Source organism: Camelus ferus, chromosome 6 (assembly GCF_009834535.1).
Source record: "Camelus ferus isolate YT-003-E chromosome 6, BCGSAC_Cfer_1.0, whole genome shotgun sequence".
Classification (NCBI taxonomy): Eukaryota; Metazoa; Chordata; class Mammalia; order Artiodactyla; family Camelidae; genus Camelus; species Camelus ferus.
This window is the reverse complement of record NC_045701.1, coordinates 21,140,037-21,164,050: the sequence shown is the minus strand read 5'-3', so window position 1 is coordinate 21,164,050 and position 24,014 is coordinate 21,140,037. Positions and strand designations below refer to the sequence as shown.

Here is a 24,014-nt window from a genome sequence, read left to right as displayed (position 1 = left end):
CACTCTTTGATGGAAAAGATGAACCTTAATCAGGGCAAGCAAAAGTTACTTTAAAGGGAAAAAATACACAGGCTGAAACAAACAAAAGAGCAGATGATAGGTTTTTTAAAAGGTTTAACGATATAATAAGGAGGAAGGATTTATCCCTAACCTTTAAGTCCCAGAGTTTGACTACTAAGCTCTCCCACAAAAGGAGTTACCAGAGATCTTCTAACTCATCCTTTGATGGAACAGAAGCTTAACGAAGGCAAGCAAATTTGGGGTAACTTTCATAGACAGTCTTCTATACTGAATGTAACAGGGGTCTAACCCGGAAATTACATATATCTTATATTTTTATGACTAGGGGAAGAAAGTAGTCATATTTTACAGCAGTACCTGGAGACTTCAAGCAAGGAAGGCAAAAGAGGTTCAGTTGCTTTTCTGTAACAGTAACCCTTCATCTCAACTCTCAGCGTGTGCTCTGCAGTCTCCAAGGCAAAATTAGAATCCAGGACCAATATTTCAGGGTTTAAAAAAGGCCTCCAGAAGTCAAATTAAAATCACTTCCTCTTTATGAGCTATAAGGAAAGGCATAATTTTTTCCTGTATTTGTAAGAGGCAAGAAAAATTAATTCCTAACTATTTCAACTGAGAATAATAAAATTATTTGGTTATCAAACTGTGGCATTTTCTCCATTACTTCTTGATATTAATAGGATCTTCACTTGCTTTTAGAGGATCTAGAGGAGAAAAACTTCTAAATAATTAAATAAGCTTCTAATTAATTACTTTCTCATCAAAGGTAATATATAAAGAGGAAAACCTCAGTTTTACCCAACTTGGTGCTTTGAAAGAGCACAAGAGATAAGACGAATGTTGATCATTCACAGCATCAAGTAAAGAGCTAAAATAGGACAGAAAGGCTGGACAACTTTCTAGTCATTCATTCATTCATTTAAGTAATGATTTTTAAATACAACAAACTTCATTAGATTAAACACATTATGGAGGGAACACACATAAGAATTAGTAAGAAATCCCATCTACAGAATATTTTTAAAGAGAAACCATTTTTACGCTGATATATATTTATGTATCAGTTGAAAACAAGGGGAAAATATAAGCTTTTAAAGATCCTAGGAAGACTTCCTTTAATAAAAAGATACAAATTTTAGTCTTTTTACAATATTCTGAATTCCCAAAACATTAGACCCAACTATATGCAAAGATAAAAAAACTTCTAAGCCAAACAGAAATCATTTTCTGGAAGACCCAAGTGACTGTCTTTTGTAACAATGAAGAATTGAGTATCTATATAATATGGTTTTAAGAATTTAAGCTCTAGTCATCCAAAGGTGACTTTATCAACTGGTATTTATAACACTCTTTAACAAACTATTCCAGAATCTTAGTATTTCTTTTTCTTACCAAAAAAAAAAAAAAAAAAAAAAAGAAGAAGTTTATGAAGAAAATAACAACCAGAAATAGAAGAGTTAATGTTGTCCTATTCCCCCACATCTCCATTTACAAATGTAAACTATCACCAAATACAAAGCCACTTTCTGCTATCATTGTGGCACTAAGCATAATACATCAAGTTTAAATGTACATAATTCCCATCCTTTTAGATGCTTCAAATTTAAAAGAGAACACAAATGAATTTTTAAAAATAAAATGAACAATGTAGATAAACTGAAAAGTGCACATAAAAATAAACCAGGCAAGACTACGTAATTTGTGAGGCTCAGTGCAAAATGAAAATGCGGGACCTCAAGGTTAAAAAACAGGAGAAAAGTGCTGTCATCGATAAAGCTTTCCCCTTTCTTCTGCAGTCTCTCACTTGTCGCAGTGTTCATTTGCTATTTAGTGATATTCTAAGAAAAATAAAAGTTTTTAGTTCTTAAAAAAAAAAGAATAAACCAGGCAAAATCTAGTATTTATTAAAATCTGAGGAAAAAAAAAAAAAACTACTGAGAGAAGTGTGTTGGTCCAGTAGCAATTAATGTCCTACTGCCCATACTGTGATCTCAATTGTTTTCCAACACAAGGAAACAGGGCTTCTTGGAGAAAAACGGTTCCTGATTCCAAGTATGGTGCAGGGAAATTTCAAGGAAAGCCTGATGTTCTGTGCCAAAAAGAAAGGATGATCTCAAAGAACACTGAAGTCACACCAGAAGGACAAGCAGCCAACTTGAAAGGGCTTCTACTAGCCAAAAAAAAAAAGGTGAAATATAGCCAGAAGAGAATAATGACAGCAATAGGTTGAAATAAAATATATAAAAATCCATGACCTCAGAGCGATACTCAGAACAGAAAACAACTCACTGGTCACATACAGGCATAATTCGTTATTTTGAAAATTGGTAAATAAAAGAGAAGAAAAATCAAGACTTTATCCTGCCCTTCTTGTAGTAACTATATTTCAGGGGAAACAAACAGGTGATGAAATAAAGTTCTACTCTGTAGAATAATTCCAGTTCACAAATTTAGAAGGAATAAAAGAATCAGAAAATTCACCATTTTGCAACCCTATGGAGACAATGGATCTAGATCATGTACTTATGCCAGAAACAACATGAATCTCATCTCTCATAGGTCTAACTACAGATTTACAGGAAATCTGGAGGTTAGAGGAACACATTAAACAACACTGTAAGGATATGATCAGCTAAATCCAGAATTTGGACTATTCTACTAAACTAAGAACTTTACTTCTCAAAAAATAAATGGCAAGGCCAAAATTAGAAAACAAACAAACAAAAACAGCTGGGGAGGGGGAACTCTTACAGATTAAGAAAGACTTAAGAAATATGTCAACCAAATGCAATGTGCCTACCATGTATATGAATCTTGATTTGAACAACTCAACTGTAAAAGGCTATTTTTGAGACAAAGGGAGAAATTAAACACCGGTTGTTAGATTTTATATGGTATTGAGAAATAATTTTCTTAGATGTTTAAGACTCTAGTGTTTATATTATTAATAAAAGAGTCCCCTAATATAACTTACAGACTTCGGTTAATAATAATGTATCAATATTGGTTCATTAACTATAACAAATGTACCACACTAATACAACCCACACTAATGCAGTAGAGAAAGAAAACTGCAGACAGGGACTCTGTATTTTTCTGCTCAATTTTTCTATATACCTAAAACAATTACAGAAAGTAAAGTCTATTAATTAAAAAAAAGAAGAAGAACTGGAACATGGGTTTCCTCTCCAATGAGACTCTCCAACCCATTCTTAAAACTGGTCACCTGAAGAGTTTCCACAGTTCATTATTTAACTTTTCCAATAATAGAGATACCCCCAAATTTTCCTCATGTTTAACATAAACAACCTCTAATATGTTCTCACACCATGTTTTTTTTTTTTGATGAGGAATAAAGGACTAAGAATTTCTATGTTCCAATAGATATAATTTAATGGATTCACAAAATCACTGATCATCAACAAAGCACAAAGTAATGTCTGTCAAATTTTGATATATGTCCAAACAACCCCCACCTCAGCTCCACAGACTCCTTAACTGGCTGATAATTCATGACTCTGAAATAAAGAATCTTTTCACTAAAAAACAGAAAGGGAGATCTTATCTATTAGATAAAGATACATACTGTAATATTTACAGATGATATGATGTCTAGGATTTCTTTCCAAATACGCCAGCAAGGTGGGAAAAAATGTAGGCTATAGATGCAAGAGGACTGGTCAAATGTTGACACTTAGTGAAGCTGAGTACTGGGTACATGAATGTTTATTATACAATTCTCTCTATTTTTGTATAAGTTGTAATTTTTTATAATAAAAAATTAGGGAAAAAACATTTAAGATTTGCTTGTCTCACTGCAGGACTCTAGACATGTATCAAATGTTGTTAAAATTAGAAAGGAAATCTAACTTTTTAAAAAGTACTGATGGTAAGTACTGCAGAATTACTAGTGATCAGATTTGAAATCATAGGACAGAAGGGTTTTTTTCCCTCTTATACCAGCACTGCAAATAAGACTGTATTTATTAAAAAGAAAAAAAAAAAGAGTGGTATGGTGAGTTAGACCTCAAGAGATCATAAAAGTGGAGAAGTGAAAATAGGTAGGATATCACCATGAAATATTTATTAAGATGAGAGAGAAGGGAGAAAAAGGAATCTAACAGACTAGTGAGGCAATTAACCCCTTTGCAGTTTCAAAGCAAATACACTGAAAAATAAACTTTTGAAAGAATACTCACAAATGGAGAGAAGAAACACAAATGAATTATTATATAAAGATGTATCTCTGAATAATTACATTAATAAAGGGAAAAGCTTAATAAATTCTACAGTTCTATTTAACAGGGAAACTTCAGAGAACAATTGAGTGTAGAAGTACTACCTAATAGGCCTGTTGACAGGTGGTAGAGTTTAGACACAACTAAAACATTCAGACACCTTTGTAAATCCCAAGTACAATTCAGGAGTCTAGCTTGATTCAATAGAGAACAGTAGGACACAACCAGAATAGTTCAGAGAGCTTTGAAAAGAGAGCAATTCGCTGCAGTAGCATGAGGAAGGTCATTCAGAAGAAAAGATGGGGGGAAATGCTAAGGCCTTCAACACATTAGGGCCAATGAGAAAGGAACATACTAGTAATGAAATTATGCATGAGCTGAGGGAATCTAGAATTGTTAAGTACAGGAAAGACTGAGAGAAAACTGAGATCTGAGGGAATCCAGGAACAGACATTATGAGAATTCTGAAAAGGGGGATTAATTTATTAAAAGGAACAAAACTTAAGAGTTCAGGCTAAATTCATCATAAAGTATCTTTCTATCCTATAAAGAAATAAATCCTTATACCAGCTATCAAAAATTGAACATCAGTTTTAAACCAACCAATCTTATAAAGGGTTAGCCTCTGGATACCTTTTCCTTACACGTTTAGCGTTTTTATTAGGGCCACTGAGCAAGAAGTCATTATGCCAACAGGAAGGAAAGGGCAAGCAGCTCAGTCCCATAAAAATGTTCCTAAAGGGTCCATATTCCAAAGCACCCTCAACAAAAAGAAGTTGTGAGGTATCAGTATGCCGAAGAAACAGTTAGAAAGCCAAGAAAGAAAGTCAAAAGCTGCCTCACTGAAATACAGAACAGAAGATAAAAAAATCTATTTACTTTTGGAAAGTGAAAAGTTCTGAGGAACAGGATGTCATGTGGTTATAAGTAGGTCAGAAAAACGTACTATAACATTAGGAAATAGTATGAATAGACAGAAGGAAAGGAGAGCCTCAGCACCCAAGGATCTCTAATTCATCCATTAAAAGGTACTAAACTGTTCTTCAAGCTTTATTACATAGAATCCTGAGTAAACTATGGCCAAAATAGGCAGGAGAACCTGCTGAAAGGGCTACAGAGATGTATCCTGCCTCACCTGGAAGCATCTCCTCAGGACCAAGTAGAAGAAAGGCAGAAAGTAGCACTATCCAGGCCAAGCTGATGTTGACATGCCCTTTATAGACTTGCCTGAGAGTAAAACAGAACCCAGAAAGAGGTAGCTCCAGCTGCACCTGTTTGTGGTCTCTATGTGACTGAGCTGAGAACAGCTTGAAAGAAATAGGGGGGAAGCAGAAGATGTGAGAAAGAGAGAGCACCATTCTTCTCTCTATTCTTCCTTCTCCAATCATCTGTGTTTTTCTAGTAGTGACAAGGGTGCTGATCTATCCACTGTCTTCCTGATATCCCATGTTTCAGGAAAGCTAAGTTTGGGCTGAAAGTAACCATAAAACAGATCTACAATCTTATTAGCATAATGTATTAGTCAAATGAGCCAAGGAGAAAAGAATCTTGGACAGTAAGAAAGCTTACGGCAAAGGGCAGTGATTTAAAGAACAAATGTTGAAACAATACATAATACACATTTCATTAACTTAACAGACAGAAATTTACTAGAATTCCAAACATCAGGGCTTCACAAAGACAGCACATTCACTCTACAGACAAAACAGCCATGAATTTGAGGGTCCAAAGCTACGTAGCATTTTTGTTCTTGCTCTTTTTACCAACTAGAGTTATTTCCACCAATCACAGCAACTTCCTTTGCTCTGTATGTTGGCACTAAATTCCTTTAGATACTAATAAATGTACCATAATAATACCAAGCCTTCTAGAGTCTAACAAGAACATTTAATGTGCTAATCACTCCTACTTAATTTTGATTCAGATAAAACATTTAAGTATCAGTAATATCAGATTATGTCATAAACTGAAAATATAAAGGTGAATTAAACTGGCAATGAATTCATGGTTTAATATCATTGGACTGATGTCAGAAAAAATTATTTATCCTTGTAGTTAAAAAATAGGGACCCAAGTAGTAAAATGGACCTCAAAAATGATGACAGGGTCAGAAAGAGTTACTTGATGAAAATGAAGCTAATGAAATCAACACATAACAAGTACTATTATTTTCAATCCATCCTGCAGTGTGATTTGAAGGCAGCTTCCTTAATGTTATTAAAGCATGTTTAACACAAAAAAACAACTCATAGGTTATTTATGTTTGGCTATTTTTTTAAAGGCAAATTTTACCATAACAGGCATTATGAAAACACTTTCTAGAGTAGAATGTTTCAGATAATTCTCTCTCTCTCATCCTAACTCACCACAAAAAGAAATTCCCAAAGTCTAATTATTGCAACTACTAGCTAGTAATAACATTTCCAGAAGAAAAATGTTCAACATGTTTATACCAAGCTAACATCAGAATATTCAACTGATAGTTAGGGAGGCTCACCAAAGAGAACAATAAATATAAATTGGTATATCATACAAAGCAGCTTACCTTGTAGTTTTTTCAATACAGCAACCTCCATTTTCAGAACTTGTTTTGGTTGTTGAGCTGATTCCACCTTCAGTGCAACATTTTCCCTGGTAAGCATGTCCAAGGCATCGTAAATTTCTCCAAAGCCCCCACCCCCAATCTTCCTCAACTGCATAGGAAATAAAATAAGAACATACACACACAAAATTACTAGAAGATTCGAATTAGAAACTGATTCACCTCTCATATTTAGATAATAATATATGATTTGACTATCCTTACTTTACGATAAAAGATCTCAATATTGTTACTAAATTAACTATGCATATGCCAAAAACACCTAGAAATAACATCAAAATATTTCCCCACAAGTTTTCCCACAAAAAGTAATGAAATTATTTCAGCAACAAACAAGTTAAAATTTGGTCTACAGCCAGCATCACAAAAAGCACAATATCTGAAAGCTTCACTTCTCACAAATGCCCTTCAACAACCAGATTTGTTTTACTTCTAAGGCAATCATTTAAAGACTTTTTAAACCCATAAAATCTTCTTGCCAACTGAAATCTTATCTGGAACTTGACTGACATGCGTAAATGGGGAGGTCGGAAGAGGGGCAGGGTAGCCAGAGCCCGGCGTTCTCAGCACCATTTACCCTCCTCTCTGAGGCACTGAACAAGGTGCCTCAGCTTTATAGGCATAAATTTAGCTCTTGTTCTAAACTACCCCAGTGTTCACTCTATATTAATATATTCAAGTAATAGTAAATTTCAATCAAGTGAAATACTTTCAACAAACACTTAATATTCTTCCTGATAAAATGTGTTAGCTTAACTGGGGAATATTAGGATCTTGGCCCAAATATTATAAGCAAGTTCTGAAGAGTTAGTGACAACTCAAACTGCAGAGCTGTGAGAAACTGGGATGGGAGGAGGGTAGGTGATACACTTCAAGCTAGATACAGCATAAAATTAGCCTTCTTCCATTTTCTGAAAACCAGTCTTCTCCTTACTATATTATCGAACAGCTAGGATGTGATACAATGAAAAGAAATGTCTGGAAGCACAGGATCCTAAATCCTAACCATCACAGAGGCCTCACCTCAAGCCTTCCTTCTTTCTCCACAGGGTCTGTACTGATTACCGCATCTAGGCTGATTTCTTTACCTTTGAATTTCTATAGGAATTATTTGCTTAATCATTTAATTAATCACTTTACTAGGCTAAATAAATCAGATATCACTTTATAAATACACTATATGGTTTTTTAACTCATACTTTAACTTTCCATTGTCTATGTCCTAGCCTGTACAGTGAAATAAACTACTTCAAAGAGAGGGCCACTCCTTCTACTTTTTTATTCCCCCCCATAGCATTTAGCAAAGTGGTAACCAAATAATTATTGCTAAATAATTATTTATTATTTTGTATATATGAGCCATTATTCTTCCTTATTCTGGTCTGGTGATGGGAAAGAGATACCATGTGAAACTCTCATAAGAGTCTGAGACTAAAAACAAGTTCCAGAACTTAATTTCAGTTAAACAAATTGCTTTTTGTTGGGCTCTGATTGGTTCTTATGATTATTTATATTTTGTCCACTAAACAAAGCCTTATATAACCTAAAAAACTCATAAAACAGTACCAAAGGAACATCTTTCTAATTATGGTCTGCGATGCAAGATGTCTTTGTGTTCTACCTCACAAAGAACCTTACCAAATGACAGGACAAAAAAATCAAGGCTGAAGTAAACGATTTTGCTTCTTGGTCTATTCCTACAATGTCACCTGAACAGTAACAGAGCATTAATTTTTTTTAATCGAACTTAACAAAGCTCTAAGGCATCATCAATGTTTATACAGCAAAGAGAAAGAGGCAATTTAGTATGATGGTGATATGCAGATTAGGTAAAGAACAGAGGTTAAGAAACTGGCAGAGTGCATTTTCCAAAGATGGCCATATGCTATTGCCCACTCTCTCTGCTCTTCTTCCATGTGACCTCACCATTTCCCTGCCGAGAAGTAGAGTCCATTTCCACACTCTCTTAAACCTGGGTAGATCTTCTGACTATTTTAACAAACAGAACACACCAAAGTAACACTGCATCATTTCTGAGAATAGCCATTAACCAGCCCTGAAGCTCTGTTTCCTGTCTCTCAAGAGCCAGCCACCATGTAAAAAGTGTGTCCATCCTGAGAAGCCATAGCTTTGTAGAGAGGTCCTAGAAAATGAGCCTCCAGGTTAGCAGTAAGGGAACTAAGGATCCCAAGGCACCAAAGAAGCCATCAGAAGTAGATCCTCCAATCCAACCAAACCTGCTCGTGCCGCATGGCTAAGAGACAAACCACTCAGGCAAACTCTTCCCAAATTCTTAATCCACAAAACTGTGAGCAAAATAAATGACTGGTTTAAGCCTCTAAGTTTTGATGTAGTTTGTTATATAACAACTGATAACCAAAAAACCATCCTTAACAATGAACCTATGATTTCTTACTAAAAATGCCACTATGCCTCTCAAGTTTGGGGTCATGCACTACACATATATCAGCTCTAATTATCAGGACAGAGCAACTATGCCAGGCATAGCTTCATCTGTCACCTTTTGATATGTCTACTGGAGAATAGTTAACCTTTAACAGAGAACTTAATACAAAGCTGTCACCAAAGCACCACTCATGCCTGACTTACATAAAAGATTACCAGTTGCTGGAATCTCCCTGCAGCAGTCCATGACGACATGGTTCTTTTCTTATTTTACTCAAGTAAATTTTCAAAGATTCCTGATTTGCCTAATCAGTAAAAACAGTGTACCACAGAAACAAAATTTTTATTTCTAAAAGAGGAAACTTATTTTCCAATCTGTTGATAGACTAAAGAAACTATTAAATAGCTTTGCTAAACCTGTTGATGGAACAAAACTTTGATTAACAAAATACTAGGCAGCAATAAAATATATTTAAACATATCCAAAATAAAAATAGTTTTCTCAGAGGAGGAAAGATGGCAGACTCCAACTCCAGAGCAAGGAAGCCATCAAAAGACTATTCGGATCATGTGAAAAGGACTCAAGAGACAACTTGAAAGATGTCCCCTTGGGCAAATGAGACAATTTGAGCATCAATAAGAATGGTAACTAAAATGGCCTGAAATACATTAAATATGTTTAAATCCATGAATTCTTAATTATATTTTTAAGATGCTAGGAAACCAATTCATTATTTTGCAAACTGGCAAATTAAGAAAAAGAATCAAGCATTTATCCTGGTTTCCTAGTCAAACTGTATCTCAGGGTAATCAAATAGTTAATGATGGGAAATTTCTCTTCATAGATATGTCTCAACTAATAAATGAAGGAATCACAGAATATCCCCAATCTGCAATTGCTAATGATTTAACAGACCTAGACAATGATGATCAATAGTGCTAACACCACAAAAATGATGGGCAGTAAGACATTATGTGCTTCCCATCCAAAGTTCACAATACTCATTAAGAAAAAAATGCCCCATCTCAATAAACAAACCTGAAATCAGATCTAATCAAGCTTCTAAGAGTTTACATAAAATACATGAGATAGAGAAACATGTTAACAGCACATTGAAGCAATAAAAAAAATCCAAACTTTGGGAAATTCCATAGGCAAATAACTTAGCTTCTTCAATAAATAAACTGTAAGGAAAAAAGAGATGAAAAAGAACCTAGAAATTAAAAGAAATTTAAGAGATGTCAAACAACTACAATATTCAGACTTTTTTGGATTTGATTTAACCATTTAAAATAATTTTAAAAACAACTAGGAAAATGTGAAAGCTGGAAGGATACTTAATGATATGAAGAAATTATTGCTTTTTAAGATATGAAAATGGTATGATTATGTTTTAAAAAGAAGTTTAGAGATATATACTGAAGTGCATACAGAGAAATGCTAAGACAAAAGATTTGCTTCAAATATTGTAGGAGAGAGGTTGAAGAGATAAACAAGATTGACTATCAATCTATAACTGTTTAAGTTGGTGTATGAGTACATGGGGGTTCTTTATTAGTCTTGGTATTTTAACGTATACTTAAAAATTTCCTTAACAAGATTAAAAAATAAAAAAGGGCAGTTCATTGGATTTTTTAAGTGTTCTTTCCCTAAGTACACCTTTATTTATCTTGCTTAATATTACACCTTTATTTACCTTGCTCAATATTAGCTATCAGAGGTTAGGAAACTTTACTACTATATGAAGCAAGAGTAAGAATTAGGGTATAAACAGAACCTAATCATAGGAAAAGAACTGAAAATAACTGCTTTAGGCATATAAGCAAATATACATACTATTTCCTAATGAAATGCTATTTTTATCAAGATAATAAAGCCTACCCACCCCCCTACCAGCCCTCTCTCTCCCTGATGAATACTCACCACTTTCCATCTTTCTTTGACCAGGATTCCAACACTCAGGATATCTGGCTGCTCTCCTCCTCCACTCATTGCAATTCACTGATGTGGCAGAATGGCTACACAGGCATCCAGCTCCCAAGGGTGGTTTCCATTTAACCTAAAACAAAAGAAATAGTAGCAGTATATCAGAGCTAACTAATTAACACAAACACCCCAGCACCAAGTAGCACTACTAATCCTATACATTAATTAGGTTGCTTTCCTGGAAAGGAGGGAAAATCCCACGAAATCATTTCCAAAATGTATTTAGTGCATAAAAAAAAAAAGTACTTATCTTTCCATTACAGATGCCCAGTGAAAAGCCAAACATTAAAAAGCCATTATGTTACAACACAAATACAATTTACAGGAACTGAGACTGCTAGACTACAGGGTAGGCACCGTATCAGTGGTAGCTGACCCACACTACTATCCTTAGTTCAACATATTGCTAAGAAAAAGACCTGGTACCTAATTTATAACAGCATACAGTTTAATAGGTTGTAACTTAGAGATTAAAATCATCAGAGCATTAATAAAATTTTAATGTTACATAATACACTTAAAATACATTGGAAATAAACATGAGCCACAGAAAAGATCAAACCCAATACCATGATATGCTAACAAAAAATAAATAAGTAAAAGGATAATAACATGACCGCATACCTGTAGAAAATGAGGATACTGCAGAAAAATATGGCCTAAAAAAACCAACTGTGACCTAATATTCCAGAACAAACTCAAAAAAAGAAAAAGAAGCTTTAAAACAACATAAATCATAATTTTAAAAGCTCTTAAATGAGAGAGCTAGACAACAGGGACACATAAAAACAAATCTGAGCAAATTCAGAGTAGGATCTGAAATTAAAGAAAAAGAAATGAAGACTCAAGTAGAAGAGATATGAGAGAAAACACCAAACAAGTAAGAGAGAAAAAATAAAGGAGAAAAATGAAAAAAATTAAAGGGAAATTTAGAAATTAAAAATGATAAATAAAAGGCAAAGTAAATACAAAATACAAATTATAGAAGGCCGCTCAAAATAAAACCAAAGCTATGAAATAGAACAAATACTAGCCACTGTAATTCAAGCAAATTTTCTGGAAATTAAAGAAAGACTAAATCTGCATATTGAAATATAATACTACATATTAGGGAAAACAATTCAGTAGGTCAACATCAAAACACAGTCCAGTAAAACTACTGAATTTTAAGGGGAAAAAAATTCATTGGACATCTGTGCAGAAAGTCCAAACTACATATAAAGGAAAAAAATCTGAGACATACATTGGCACAGTTTATTATATATTTAAATATCTAAGGAAATGTGAGCAAAGTATGTTCTATTCAGCCAAAGTAACCTTCAAGGCCAAAGGAAACACACAGTTATGAACACACAGAAATGCCCCTAGGAATCAACTACATAACAAGTATTGGACAATCAGAAAACTGTGGTAGATGCCCTGGAAAGGCCTAAAAGTGATGATAACTCAGTAGCAATGAGAACCCCTGCCTCCAGATTGTGAACTCTAAACAGCACTTGCCACCAAAAGCAATCAGGGACCCTTGGAGAAATGGCTTATTCCAGGTATGGCTCAGGAAGTTATACATAATGAACCTGGGGCATCTTGTCAAATCAGAAAGCAAAAATGTTAACAATACTGCTACAAGCATCAAAAGGAAATCAGAGACAATGGAAAGGATTCTCATTTGCCAAAGATGAAACAATTTGAGCGTATGGTGACTGCAATGATTGGAAAACATCAAAAATAAAAACACCCATGAGTTCATAATGACACTTAAAAAAAAAAAAAACAGAAAATTCCTCTTTGGTCAATTTTGGAGGTTACTAAGGCACAACTCATTATTCTGAAAATTGGTAAATAAATAGAATTAAGCATTTATCCCGCCTTTCTGGTATGAACAGTATTTCGGGGAAACCAAAGAGAAGACGAGGGCAACTTTTGCCTTTGAGAATAGTCACAACTAATAAATGCAGAAAAAATGATACGATTAGAAAATCACCATTTTTCCATTCCCTGGTTAAATAGTGAATCTAGGCAATGACCATCAATGGCCACTGAAATCAAAAGTAGGAGAATTTTAATATGGAAGGATCAAGTTGAATTCACTGATCAACTTTAACATTACTAAAAAAAAAAAGATAATGTAACATGATACGATGCAACAAAATTTTCTCAGTACCACCTATGATGTCTCTGGCTTCTTAAAAAAAAAAAAAAAAAAGAACGTAAATCTAATCAAGCTTCTAGAGTTAATTATCAGTTTACAAAAATAAGAGAGAAGTATGTGTTAAATAACAACATGAAGGTACAATCAGCTAAATCCACGGTGCTGCAGATCCTAAAGAACAAACAACCCACATAAATGACAAAATGATCCAAAATAAATGACATGAAAAATAAAACGCTTACATTGCACATTATAAGAAATAAAATATATATCAACCTAAGGCTACAGCTTGCAAGCACAGAAAATTAAGCATCCACTTGGGTAAGGAATAATTGGTAATTTTGTAGTGTGTAATAATAGTAATGTAGTTATGTTTTAAAAGTCTGTGTCAGAGATAAAATAAAATACCAATGTACAAAGCGATGAAAGGTCTTAGATTTGCCTTAAAGCACTCTAAGGGGAAAAAAGAGTTATTGTGCTGGGGTAGAGAATTAAATGAGGTAAGAATAACAGAATTCTTATAATTTTTGTACCTGTATGATGAGTACATGGAAATCCATTATACTATTTATTTCTGGGTATGTTTGTAACATTCTATATTAAAAGTAAAAAACAAAAGATAGAAAGATTAAAAAGATCTAGAATCCTTTTTAACAACTGGGGCTGGGACAAGTACATATCCATATGCAAAAGAATGAATTTGTACCCCTACCTAACATTATATACAAAAATTTATTAAAGATGGATCAAAGACCTAAATGTAAAAGCTAAAACTATGAAACTCTTGAAAGAAAATGCAGACATAAATCTCCACTGATTTTGGATTAGGCAGCAATTTCATAGACATCACACCTAAAACACAACCAAAGAAAACAGATAAACAGGACATCAAAATTTTTTTAATTTTATATGTCAAAAGAGACAATCTATGCAATGAGGAAAATAACTGCAAACTATATATCTGGAATGTGGTTAATACCCAGAATATATAAAGAATAATTCAACAACAAAAATCAAATAACTCAATTAGAAGAATGGGCAAAGGACATGAATAAATATTTCTCCAAAGAAGATACACAGTTAGTCAAAAAGCATATGAAAAGATGCTCAAAATCTCTAATCATTAGATAACTATAAAATGAAACCCACCTGAAAAATCACCTCCTATTAGGATAGCTACTATCTAAAAAAGAAAATAACAAGTGTGGACAAGGATGTGGAGAAACTGGAACCCTTGTACGCTGCTAGTGGGGATATAAAATAGTGCAACCACTGTATAAAAACAGTATGGCAGTAGCTCAAAATATTAAATAATCAATTCCCGTATGATTTAGCAATTCCACTTCCGGGCATATAACCCCCAAAATTGAAAGCAAGGACTCAGACAAACATATTTGTACACTCAAGCCCACTGCAACATTATTTACAATAGCCAAAAGGTGGAAGTAGCCCACATGTCCATCAACAGATGAATAGCAGATAAAGAAAATATGGAATATACATACAGCGGAATATTTTTCAGCCTTAAAAAAGGAAATCCTGTCACACGCTACAATGTGAACAAACCTTGAGAACATGCTGAGTGATATAAGCCAGTCACAAAAGGACAAATGCTCTTATGATTCCCTTTATTTGAGATATCTAGCATAGCCAAATTCATGGAAACAGAAAGTAGAATGTGGTTTCTAGGAGCAGCAGGGGAGGTGAAAAGAGGGTACTGTTGTTCAATGGGTATAGAATTTTAATTCTGCAAGATGAAAAAATTCTGGAAATCTGTTTCACAACAATGTGAATATACTTAGTATTACTGAACTATATACACTTACAAATAATTAAGATGGTAAACGTTATGTTATGTGTTCTTTACCACAGTAAAAAAAAAAAAAAAAAAAAAAGTATGGGCCCTGTGCAGGGGAATCTGGTGATATTCAGCAGAGTAACATAATTTACATTTAAACTCTAATCCAGCAATTCCACTTCAAGGAACTACCCAAAGGTACATGGCAAAAATACGTGAAATGACTTCTTCACAAGGCTTTTCACTATAACGTTACTTATAATTACAAAAGGCCAGGGGAAAAACTAATAGCCCATCAATAGGGAATCAGTTAAATATAAAGTGGTTCACTTATGTAATGGAGTCCTAGCTCAGGAATAAGAGATATACTGACACAGAGTGATTTTCAGGATATACTGTTAAGTGAAAAAAAAGTAAGATGCAGTGAAGTGTTTATACTATGCTACCTTTTTTAAAAAAGAAGGCAAATGTTAAGCATATTAACATATTTGCTTTTATTTTTTTAAAAAAGAAAGGAAGCATAAGCCAAAAAGTGATGAAAGTGATTTTGTATAGCAGAGATCAGTAAACTTTTTCCAGCAAAGAGCCAAAATAATGAATGTTTCAATCTTTATGTATCATATAATCTCTATCACAGCTACTCAGCTCTACCATTTTAGCATAAAAGAACCCATAGATAATATGCAAACAAAAGAATACAACTGTGTTCCAACAAAAATTTATTTACAAAAAGAGGTAGGTAGCCAAATTTGGCCTGCAGACTATTTTTGCCAAACTTTGCCCAGAAGAAAGGAAAAATAGGATGGAGGGGATAAGAATGGAAGTCAGACTTCTATGAATGTATCTTTTGATATAGTTTTGATTTTGGAACCAAAATTATTGTTTTACATATGAGAAAAAAATTCTTATACTCTAAATTCAAAAAAGGGTCACAGCAAAAAGTAATCATCAGATCTGGCTTTAAACTCATCCCAGTCTTTCAATGACAACTTCCAATTAGTGACCACACTTTGGAAAGTCAAGCAATCAGTAACAGCCACATTCCATAACCACATTTGCATAACCAAAGTTCAACCAGTTTCTTAACACTCTCACTTCACCATCCTTTGAACTTTAAGTTTCACAGCTCTCCCTGTATGGAGGAGAGCAATAAATTTAGCATTTTGTTCAGACATTGAGTGGTGACCTCTTCCTTCAAGACAATTAAAAGACAAAATAAATCATAAAAAAGAAAAAAAATACTAAAACTGAAAGGGGTACAATCTCTAGAAATTTAAAACAAACTTAAACCAAGAACCCACTGCATACCAAGTATGTGGTATAATCACACAGAAAATAATGCATGTGGCTTTAAAATACACTATTTTTGACTTCATATCCCTACTGGGAAATATCATAAGGAATAAAAGAACTACAAAGAAATCTCAAAACAGCATTTAGTAGTTTTATTGTTAGAAATAATATCAATTCTGTTATTTTAAAACTATTATAGGTATACTGCAGGACACAGCAAATAAGTGATTATATTAAGTCACTAAGAGTCAACATTTTCAGCATAAAGAGATACAAAATAAAGTAAAAAAAAAAAAAAAAAAAAAAAAAAAAGACAAGTAAAAACCCTGCAATCTTACACTGAAGAAAACATGAACAAAGTATCATGATCTTTATTTAAATATGTATTTCACAACTCTAACCATTGAGAAGTCCTAGAAGCAATGCAGTCCAGTAGCATCAAGCATTTCTAGATCTAGGGTTCCAAATATCATTTCTCTCAAAAGAAAAAAAAAAAAGAGCAAAAGCTCCCTGAAGAAATGGCTACTTCTAAAATTTGGGCAGGAAATATAAAAGATGAGCCTAGGAATCTTGCTGTGCTCGAAAGCAGGGAATATACCAAAGTCTTGGGACAGATTCAGGTTTTGTGGGCCCCCATCTTAAAAAACTTACTTTTGCAAATTTTACAGTATCCATATGACCAAATACTAAAGCTTTGACCCCAAAGTTTTGAAAGAAACCCACACAAATAAAGAACCCTTAAGTTTAAGCTTCATTATCGTCAAGGTAAATCCAACTTTGTTCAAGACAGTGGAGTCAAGGCAAAAGGACACACAGCTATGTGGAATGGGCTCATTTACTGGTTTAAAGTAAGAAAAATTGACATTCAAAAGAATAAAGACTGCAATGAATTGAAATACACAATAATCCATAAGTTCTTAATGATATTCAAAAACAACTCATTAGACATTACAAACAATTGCTAGGGTACTAATTCATTACTCTGAACATAAATAAAAAGAAAATAAGTCAAGCATTTATCTTGCCTTTCCTAGAGTATTAACACTATTTCAAGGAAACCAAATCATTGATAATCACAATTAAAAATTCACCATTTTGCAACACCTAATGAAATAATGTAGGCAATGATTATGAATGGTTGCCAAAACTCTTAGGTCAAAAGTTGGTTGATTTAGAACTTAATAATGGAGAGATGAAACTGGCAAATTCTACCAACCAAAATAAAACAATCTATACAATCTCTTCCAGAAATAGAAGGGAAAGAAACACTTCCCAACTCATTTCATGAGGCCAGCATCACCCTGATATCAAAACAGTCATAAAGTTCGGGGAAAAAAAGTAATGCCTAGTGTGGAAATTTTATAAAAATAAATGATTAAAAAAAAACAGTCAAAGACAATACAAGAAAATAACCAATCTTCCTCATGAACATAGATACAAAAAATCTCCAAAATATTAGCAAATTAAATCCAGCAATATATACAATACCTAAAAAGAACAGCACTTCAATGCTATGTGATTTATCCTGGGGAAGCAAGAATGGTTCAATATTCAAAAATCAGTTCATAAATTCCAACAGATTAACAGTTAAAGAAAACCACATGATCTATCATTTGATGCAGGAGAAGCATTTGACAAAACTCAATACTCATTCATGATGTAAACTCTCAGCAAACTTAGAAGGGAATTTTCTCAAACTGATAAAAAAGGGCATCTAAAAAAAAAAGCTCCTCGAACTCATGAACGGATTTAACAAAATTCCAACTGAAATTCAAACAAAAGGCTTTATGTAGGCAAGCTGATTCTAAAATATATGTGGATAGGCAAAGGAACCAAAATACTCAAAATGGTTTTGAAAAATAGTAATAAAGTTGGAGGAACCACACTGCATGATTTTAAGACTTACATAGCTACAGTAATCAAGCCAGTATGCTACTGGCAAAGGAACAGACATATTATAGATAAATGAAGAGTACATAAATAGGCCCATACAAATATGGCCAAATTTTTTATTTTTAGCTTTTTAAAAATGGATACGTAAGTTGCATAACCATAAAATTCATCATTTTAAAGTGTACAATTCAGTGGTTTATAGTATATTCACAAGGTTGTGTAATCACCACTACCATCTAATGCCAGAATTTTCACCATCCCAAAAAGAAAACCCCATACTTATTAGCAGTCACTCTTTATTCCCTCCTTTCCGTGGTCTCTGGCAACCACTAACCTATTTTATGTCTGTACAGATTTGCCTGTTCTAGGCCAACTGATATTTGACAAAGACGCAAAGGCCATTCAACGTAGAAAAGATAGATTTCCAACAGTGTTGAAACAACTGTACATCCATATGTAAAAAACGGAACCTCATTCTAAACCTCAAATCTTATATACAAACTTAACTCACAGCGTATCACAGATCTAAACGTAAAATATAAAACATTTAGAAATAAACCTGAGCAAATCTTTGTGAGCAAATCTTTGTGCAAAGGGTTTTGGACATGACACCTCAAGTATATTTCATGAAAGAAAAAAACTGATAGACTGAGTTTCACCAAAACTGAAAACTTTTACTCTATGAAAGACACTGTTAAGAAACTAGAAAGACAAGCTACATATTGGGAGAAAATGTTAGCAAATCATAGTATCTAACCAAGGGTTTGTATCCAAATATACAGAGGACACTTAAAATTCAACATTGAGAAAACCAATTACCGAATTTAAAACTGGACAAAAGACAGACACTTCACCAAAGAAAATATATGGATTGAAAATAAATACATGAAAAGATGTTCAGGGGGAGGGTATAGCTCAGTGGTACAGTGCATGCCTAGCATGCATGAGGTCCTGGGTTCAATCCCCAGTACCTCCATTAAAAATAAATAAATAAATAAACCTAGTTACCTCCCCCCTAAAAAAACCAAAAACAAACAAACAAACAAACAAACAAAAAGAAAAGATGTTCAACATCATTTGCCAGTCTCCAAAAGTTACACAGTTTAATTATTTTATATGACATTCTCAAAAAGATAAAACTATAGTGACAGATAAAAGTTCAGTGGTTGCCAAGAGTTACAGGTGGGATGAGGTAATGATTACAAAGAGATTGTATGAAGGAGTCTGCAGAGAGTGTGGAGCTATTATGAATACTTACGAGAACTATTACTATTATTATGATTATACTGAGGGTTACATTAATCTATACATGTGCTAGAACTCATAGAGCTATAGAACCCAAGAGTCATTTACCATATGTTAATTTTTTTAATAAATAAAACTAACTTATAAAAAGAAAATCCACAACCAACACAAAAGATAGTAAAATATTCCTCCCTATTCTAATAGCATATCTGTATGATGCCGTATTTTTCTTTATATGCTTCAACCAAAAGCAACATATTGCAACAGACTGAACACAGATGTATTGAGAATCCAGCTGTCTTTGATCAAACCAGACATTAAAGAGACTTGAAAAAAAGTAAAGCAAAGCCACTCATTTCACCAATTTGTTTTTGTTTTGTAAAATAGTTAACATATAACAGTTTTATTATTTTAAAATAAACAAATTTTAATTTTTAATTTTAATATAGTAAATATTATCACATACAAATCCATACTAAAACAAACAACTCTTTAGGGCCCTCAATAAATTTTAAGATTGGTAAGAGGTCTTGAGACCAAAGAGTTTGAGAATGGCTAAATTATGTTATAGATCTGTATCTGAATAAATCTATTAATAAGCTTGATGTATACAAACTTATTAGAATGAGTAAATATTTTTGAATTCTACAATCTTAACTTTCACCAATCATTATTTCAATAAACTCTGATGAGTACCCGGCTAAAAACTGAGAATAATAAGATGAATAAATCATGGTCCCTAGCCTTTAAGATAAGAGGTTCTTCAGGGGAGATTTCTCATAGATGATGCTATTGGTAGAATATCCACTTAACTCTGAATGCATTAAGAGGAGACTTGTACAACTGGTTTGGATTAAATTAGGATGAGAAAACTAATCAAAGAAAAACACAATATAATTATCAGCTCCAGGAAAAACAAAAACTAGTGTAGGAAAGAAAAGGTACTCATATATCTATATCTATGATCTATATCTAGATATAGATATAGATATAAATTTCATAGCTTAAATGTCAAGAGCATTTACAGATTCATAACTTAAACTCTGCTTAAATGTCAAAACCATTTACAAAGTCATAAACTCTGAATACTACCCTAACCAAAATTAAAATATAACATTAATGGAAAACAGAAGGATCTAACCATGATAACAATGAGACAGGCAGTGAAAAAACTAAACCTCATCTTCCATAGTGGAAAGCCAATAGATAGTGACTAAAATTTAAAAATTAATCAGCAGCAATGTTAAGTTTGAGGGTACAGATGTAAATCTCAAGAGAATCAGCAAAAAGTGCTAAAAGTGAGTACTTTTGCAGGGCTGGAAAAAGGGCAGAGTGGGAAGGCCAGAAGACTCCTTTTGTATACTGAAGTGCATAAAATCATTCAACTTTTTAATTGCATGCATATGTATGTAACTCTGATTAAAAATGAAACTAAATTTAAAATGCAACTTGTAGAAGAACATTTAAACATGAAAAGTTAGTCTTTATGTTTCAAGTGAGTTATAAAATAGTATATAATCCCATTCCTATTTTTAATTTTAAAAGTGTATATATAAATTATGCATAGAAAAAAACTTGAACTGATATTAACCAACTATTAACAACGGTTACTTCTATTTAGAATTATCTTCTTGGAGAGGATTCCTCTTCTATGAACTTACTATAGCAAACATGCATTTTTACAATAAAGAGAAAAACATTATTTTTAAAAGTTAAAATTTTAAGCCTTACATTTATGATCAAAAATTTTTGACCTTTTGATGAGGGTACCAAGATCATTCAATGAGGAAAGAACAATTTTTTCAAAAAATGGTGTTAGGAAAACTGGATATCCATATGCTAAAGAATAAAGCTGGACTCTTACCTTATACCATACACAAAAATTTACTGAAAATGAATCAAAGAACTAAATACAAGAAGCAAAACTACAAAACTCTTAGAAGAATACATAAGAGGAAAGCTTCATGACATTGGATTTGGCAATGATTTCTTGGATATGACACCAAAACAAAAGAAAAAAACAGATAAATTGGACTATCAAAAATTAAAAACTTTTTAATTTTGAAGTGCCCATCAAAGGACACTATCAACAGAGTGAAAAGGCAAACCATGGAATAGGAGAAAAATATCTGCAAAATCATCTATTTGATAAATGGTTAATATCCAGAACATATAAAGAAATCCTAAAATTCAACAACAAAATAATAATCTGATTTTTAAAACGGGCAAAAGACTTAGATATTTCTCCAAAGAAAATATGCGATTAATAAGCACAACATCGTTAATTAGAGAAATGCAAATCAAACCACTTTACACCCATTAGAATAACTATCAAAAAAAAAAAAAACAAAACAGAAAATAAGTGTTGGCAAAAATGTGGAGAAATTGGAACCCTTGTGCATTGCTGATGGAAATGTGAAACGGTGCAATCACTATGGAAAACAGTACTGAAGGTTCCTCAAAAACTTAAACATAGAATTACAATATAATCAAGCAATTCTACCTCTGAGTATATAACCCCAAGAAAATCAAAGGAGGAACTCAAAAAGATATCTGTACACCAATGTTCAGGGCTGCATTATTCATAACAACCAAGAAGTAGAAACACTCAAGTGTCCATCCCAAGTGACAGATGAATGGATAAACAAAATGTAGCACATATATACAATGGAGTATTTTTCAATCTTAAAAAGGAAGGAAATTCTCACACATGGTACAACATAAATGAACTTTGAAGACATTATGCTAAGAGAAATAAGCCAGTCACAAAAGGTCAAACATATAATTCCACTTATAATAGGTACCTAGATTAGTCAAATTAACAGAGACAGAAAGCAGTCTCTGTCTGGTAGTTGCCAGGGGCTGCAAGGAAGAGATAATGGGGATTTAGCGTTTAATGGGTACAGGGTTTCCTTTTGGGAAGATGAAAAAGTTCTAGAGATGGATAGTGGTGATGGTTGCACAACAATGTTAATATACTTGCTGCCACTGTACCGGACACTTTAAAATGGTTAAAATGGAAAATCATATGTATGTTTTACCACAAAAAGTCTAAATTTTAAATAACACTAGTAGGTACTCCTCAGAGACATAACTATGAAAGCCAAACAATTTTCAGTATCTCACTCTAAATTACCAGTGGAAAGATCATGGTATCCTGGGTAGAGTCCTTTAAGACACTGATATAAACCTAAGAATACACTTGTTCCAATTAGGAATTGACCCTAAGAGAAAAGCCCAGAATCCTATAAGCTATCAAGATGTACTAGACTGCTTCTAAAATGGTTCACAATAATCCCTATTTCATGCTGTTGATTCCTTCCCCTTGAGTATGGACAATCTAGTCACTTGCCTCTAATGAACAGAATACAGCAAAAATGACAGGATGTCACTTCCCAGATGTAAAAGATGGTGGCATCTTCCTTGTTCATTCTCTCCCTCTCTCTCTCTCTGGCTCCTCCTACTTGCTTGCTCGGATGAGGAAAGCTGCCATGTTGCCCCAAGGGAAGACCTATATGGCAAACAACCGAGGGCAACCTCTGCTAGCATATGATTCCATTTATAAAAGGTACCAACAGCCCTCAGTCCAACCACCCATAAGGAACCAAATCATGCCAACAATGACTGGAGTCAGCGTGGAAATAGATCCTTCCCCAGTTGAGCCTTCTGATGACTACAGCCTTAAATGCAGCCTGTGATTGATCTTGAAACAGAGTACCTAGCTGAGTCACACACAAAATCCTGACCCATAGACAATGTGAAATAATAAACTGTTGTTTTAAAACACAAAGTTTTGGATAATTTGTTATGCAGGAATAGATAACACACGAGGCTTCATTAATATAGGGCAATAGTTTCTCAAAGTTGTGCATGAACCACAAGTTCTTTTTGATTCCACATCATGAATTATATCTGAAAAAATTAATGTAAATTGGCTGCAGTATAAATGCTGTCAAATAATTACTTGGCATTCATTTTTTTTCTCATTAACACTAATAGCTTTAAAATAATCTTGGTGCAAGAAAATGAGATACTGCAAGAGAGAAATTAAATATATTTCTCCCTGGCAATATCCTCAACAACCTAAAATAGAAAGTAAATAGCATGCTAATGAATTCAGACAATGATGCTAAATCTGGAGGAGTTGCCAAAACAGACCCAAAGATGATCAAAATACGGACAGAACAAACTAAATGGAGATTCAACTTGTAAAATACCATGTGGTGAAAAGTCATTTGAAACATTTGCTAGATATAAAAAGATTAAGAAAAATAGCCAACAAATAAGTAAACATTGACACTCTCCTAGATTGTCAATGAAAAACTCCTTGACAATGAAGACCATATCACAGATATTATATCCTTTGCCATAATCAAAAATTATGA

The 24,014-nt window shown here is 33.3% G+C and overlaps 1 protein-coding gene across 2 annotated transcripts in view; it reads right to left on the bottom strand.

Annotated features, from left to right (window-relative positions):
- TTBK2 (tau tubulin kinase 2) overlaps nt 1-24,014 on the bottom strand; it is a 117,209-nt gene that overhangs the window by 78,532 nt on the left and 14,663 nt on the right. The window contains exons 2-3 of one of the 2 annotated variants that reach the window (XM_032481407.1): nt 11,189-11,324; nt 6,802-6,949 (exon numbers count right to left, since the gene is read on the bottom strand). In XM_032481407.1, coding sequence (XP_032337298.1) covers nt 6,802-6,949; nt 11,189-11,257 — 217 coding nt within the window. In that variant the 5' untranslated portion in view covers nt 11,258-11,324. Of the gene's footprint in view, nt 1-6,801; nt 6,950-11,188; nt 11,325-24,014 lie in introns of those variants that run through there. The other variant, XM_032481408.1, reaches the window with a different exon arrangement.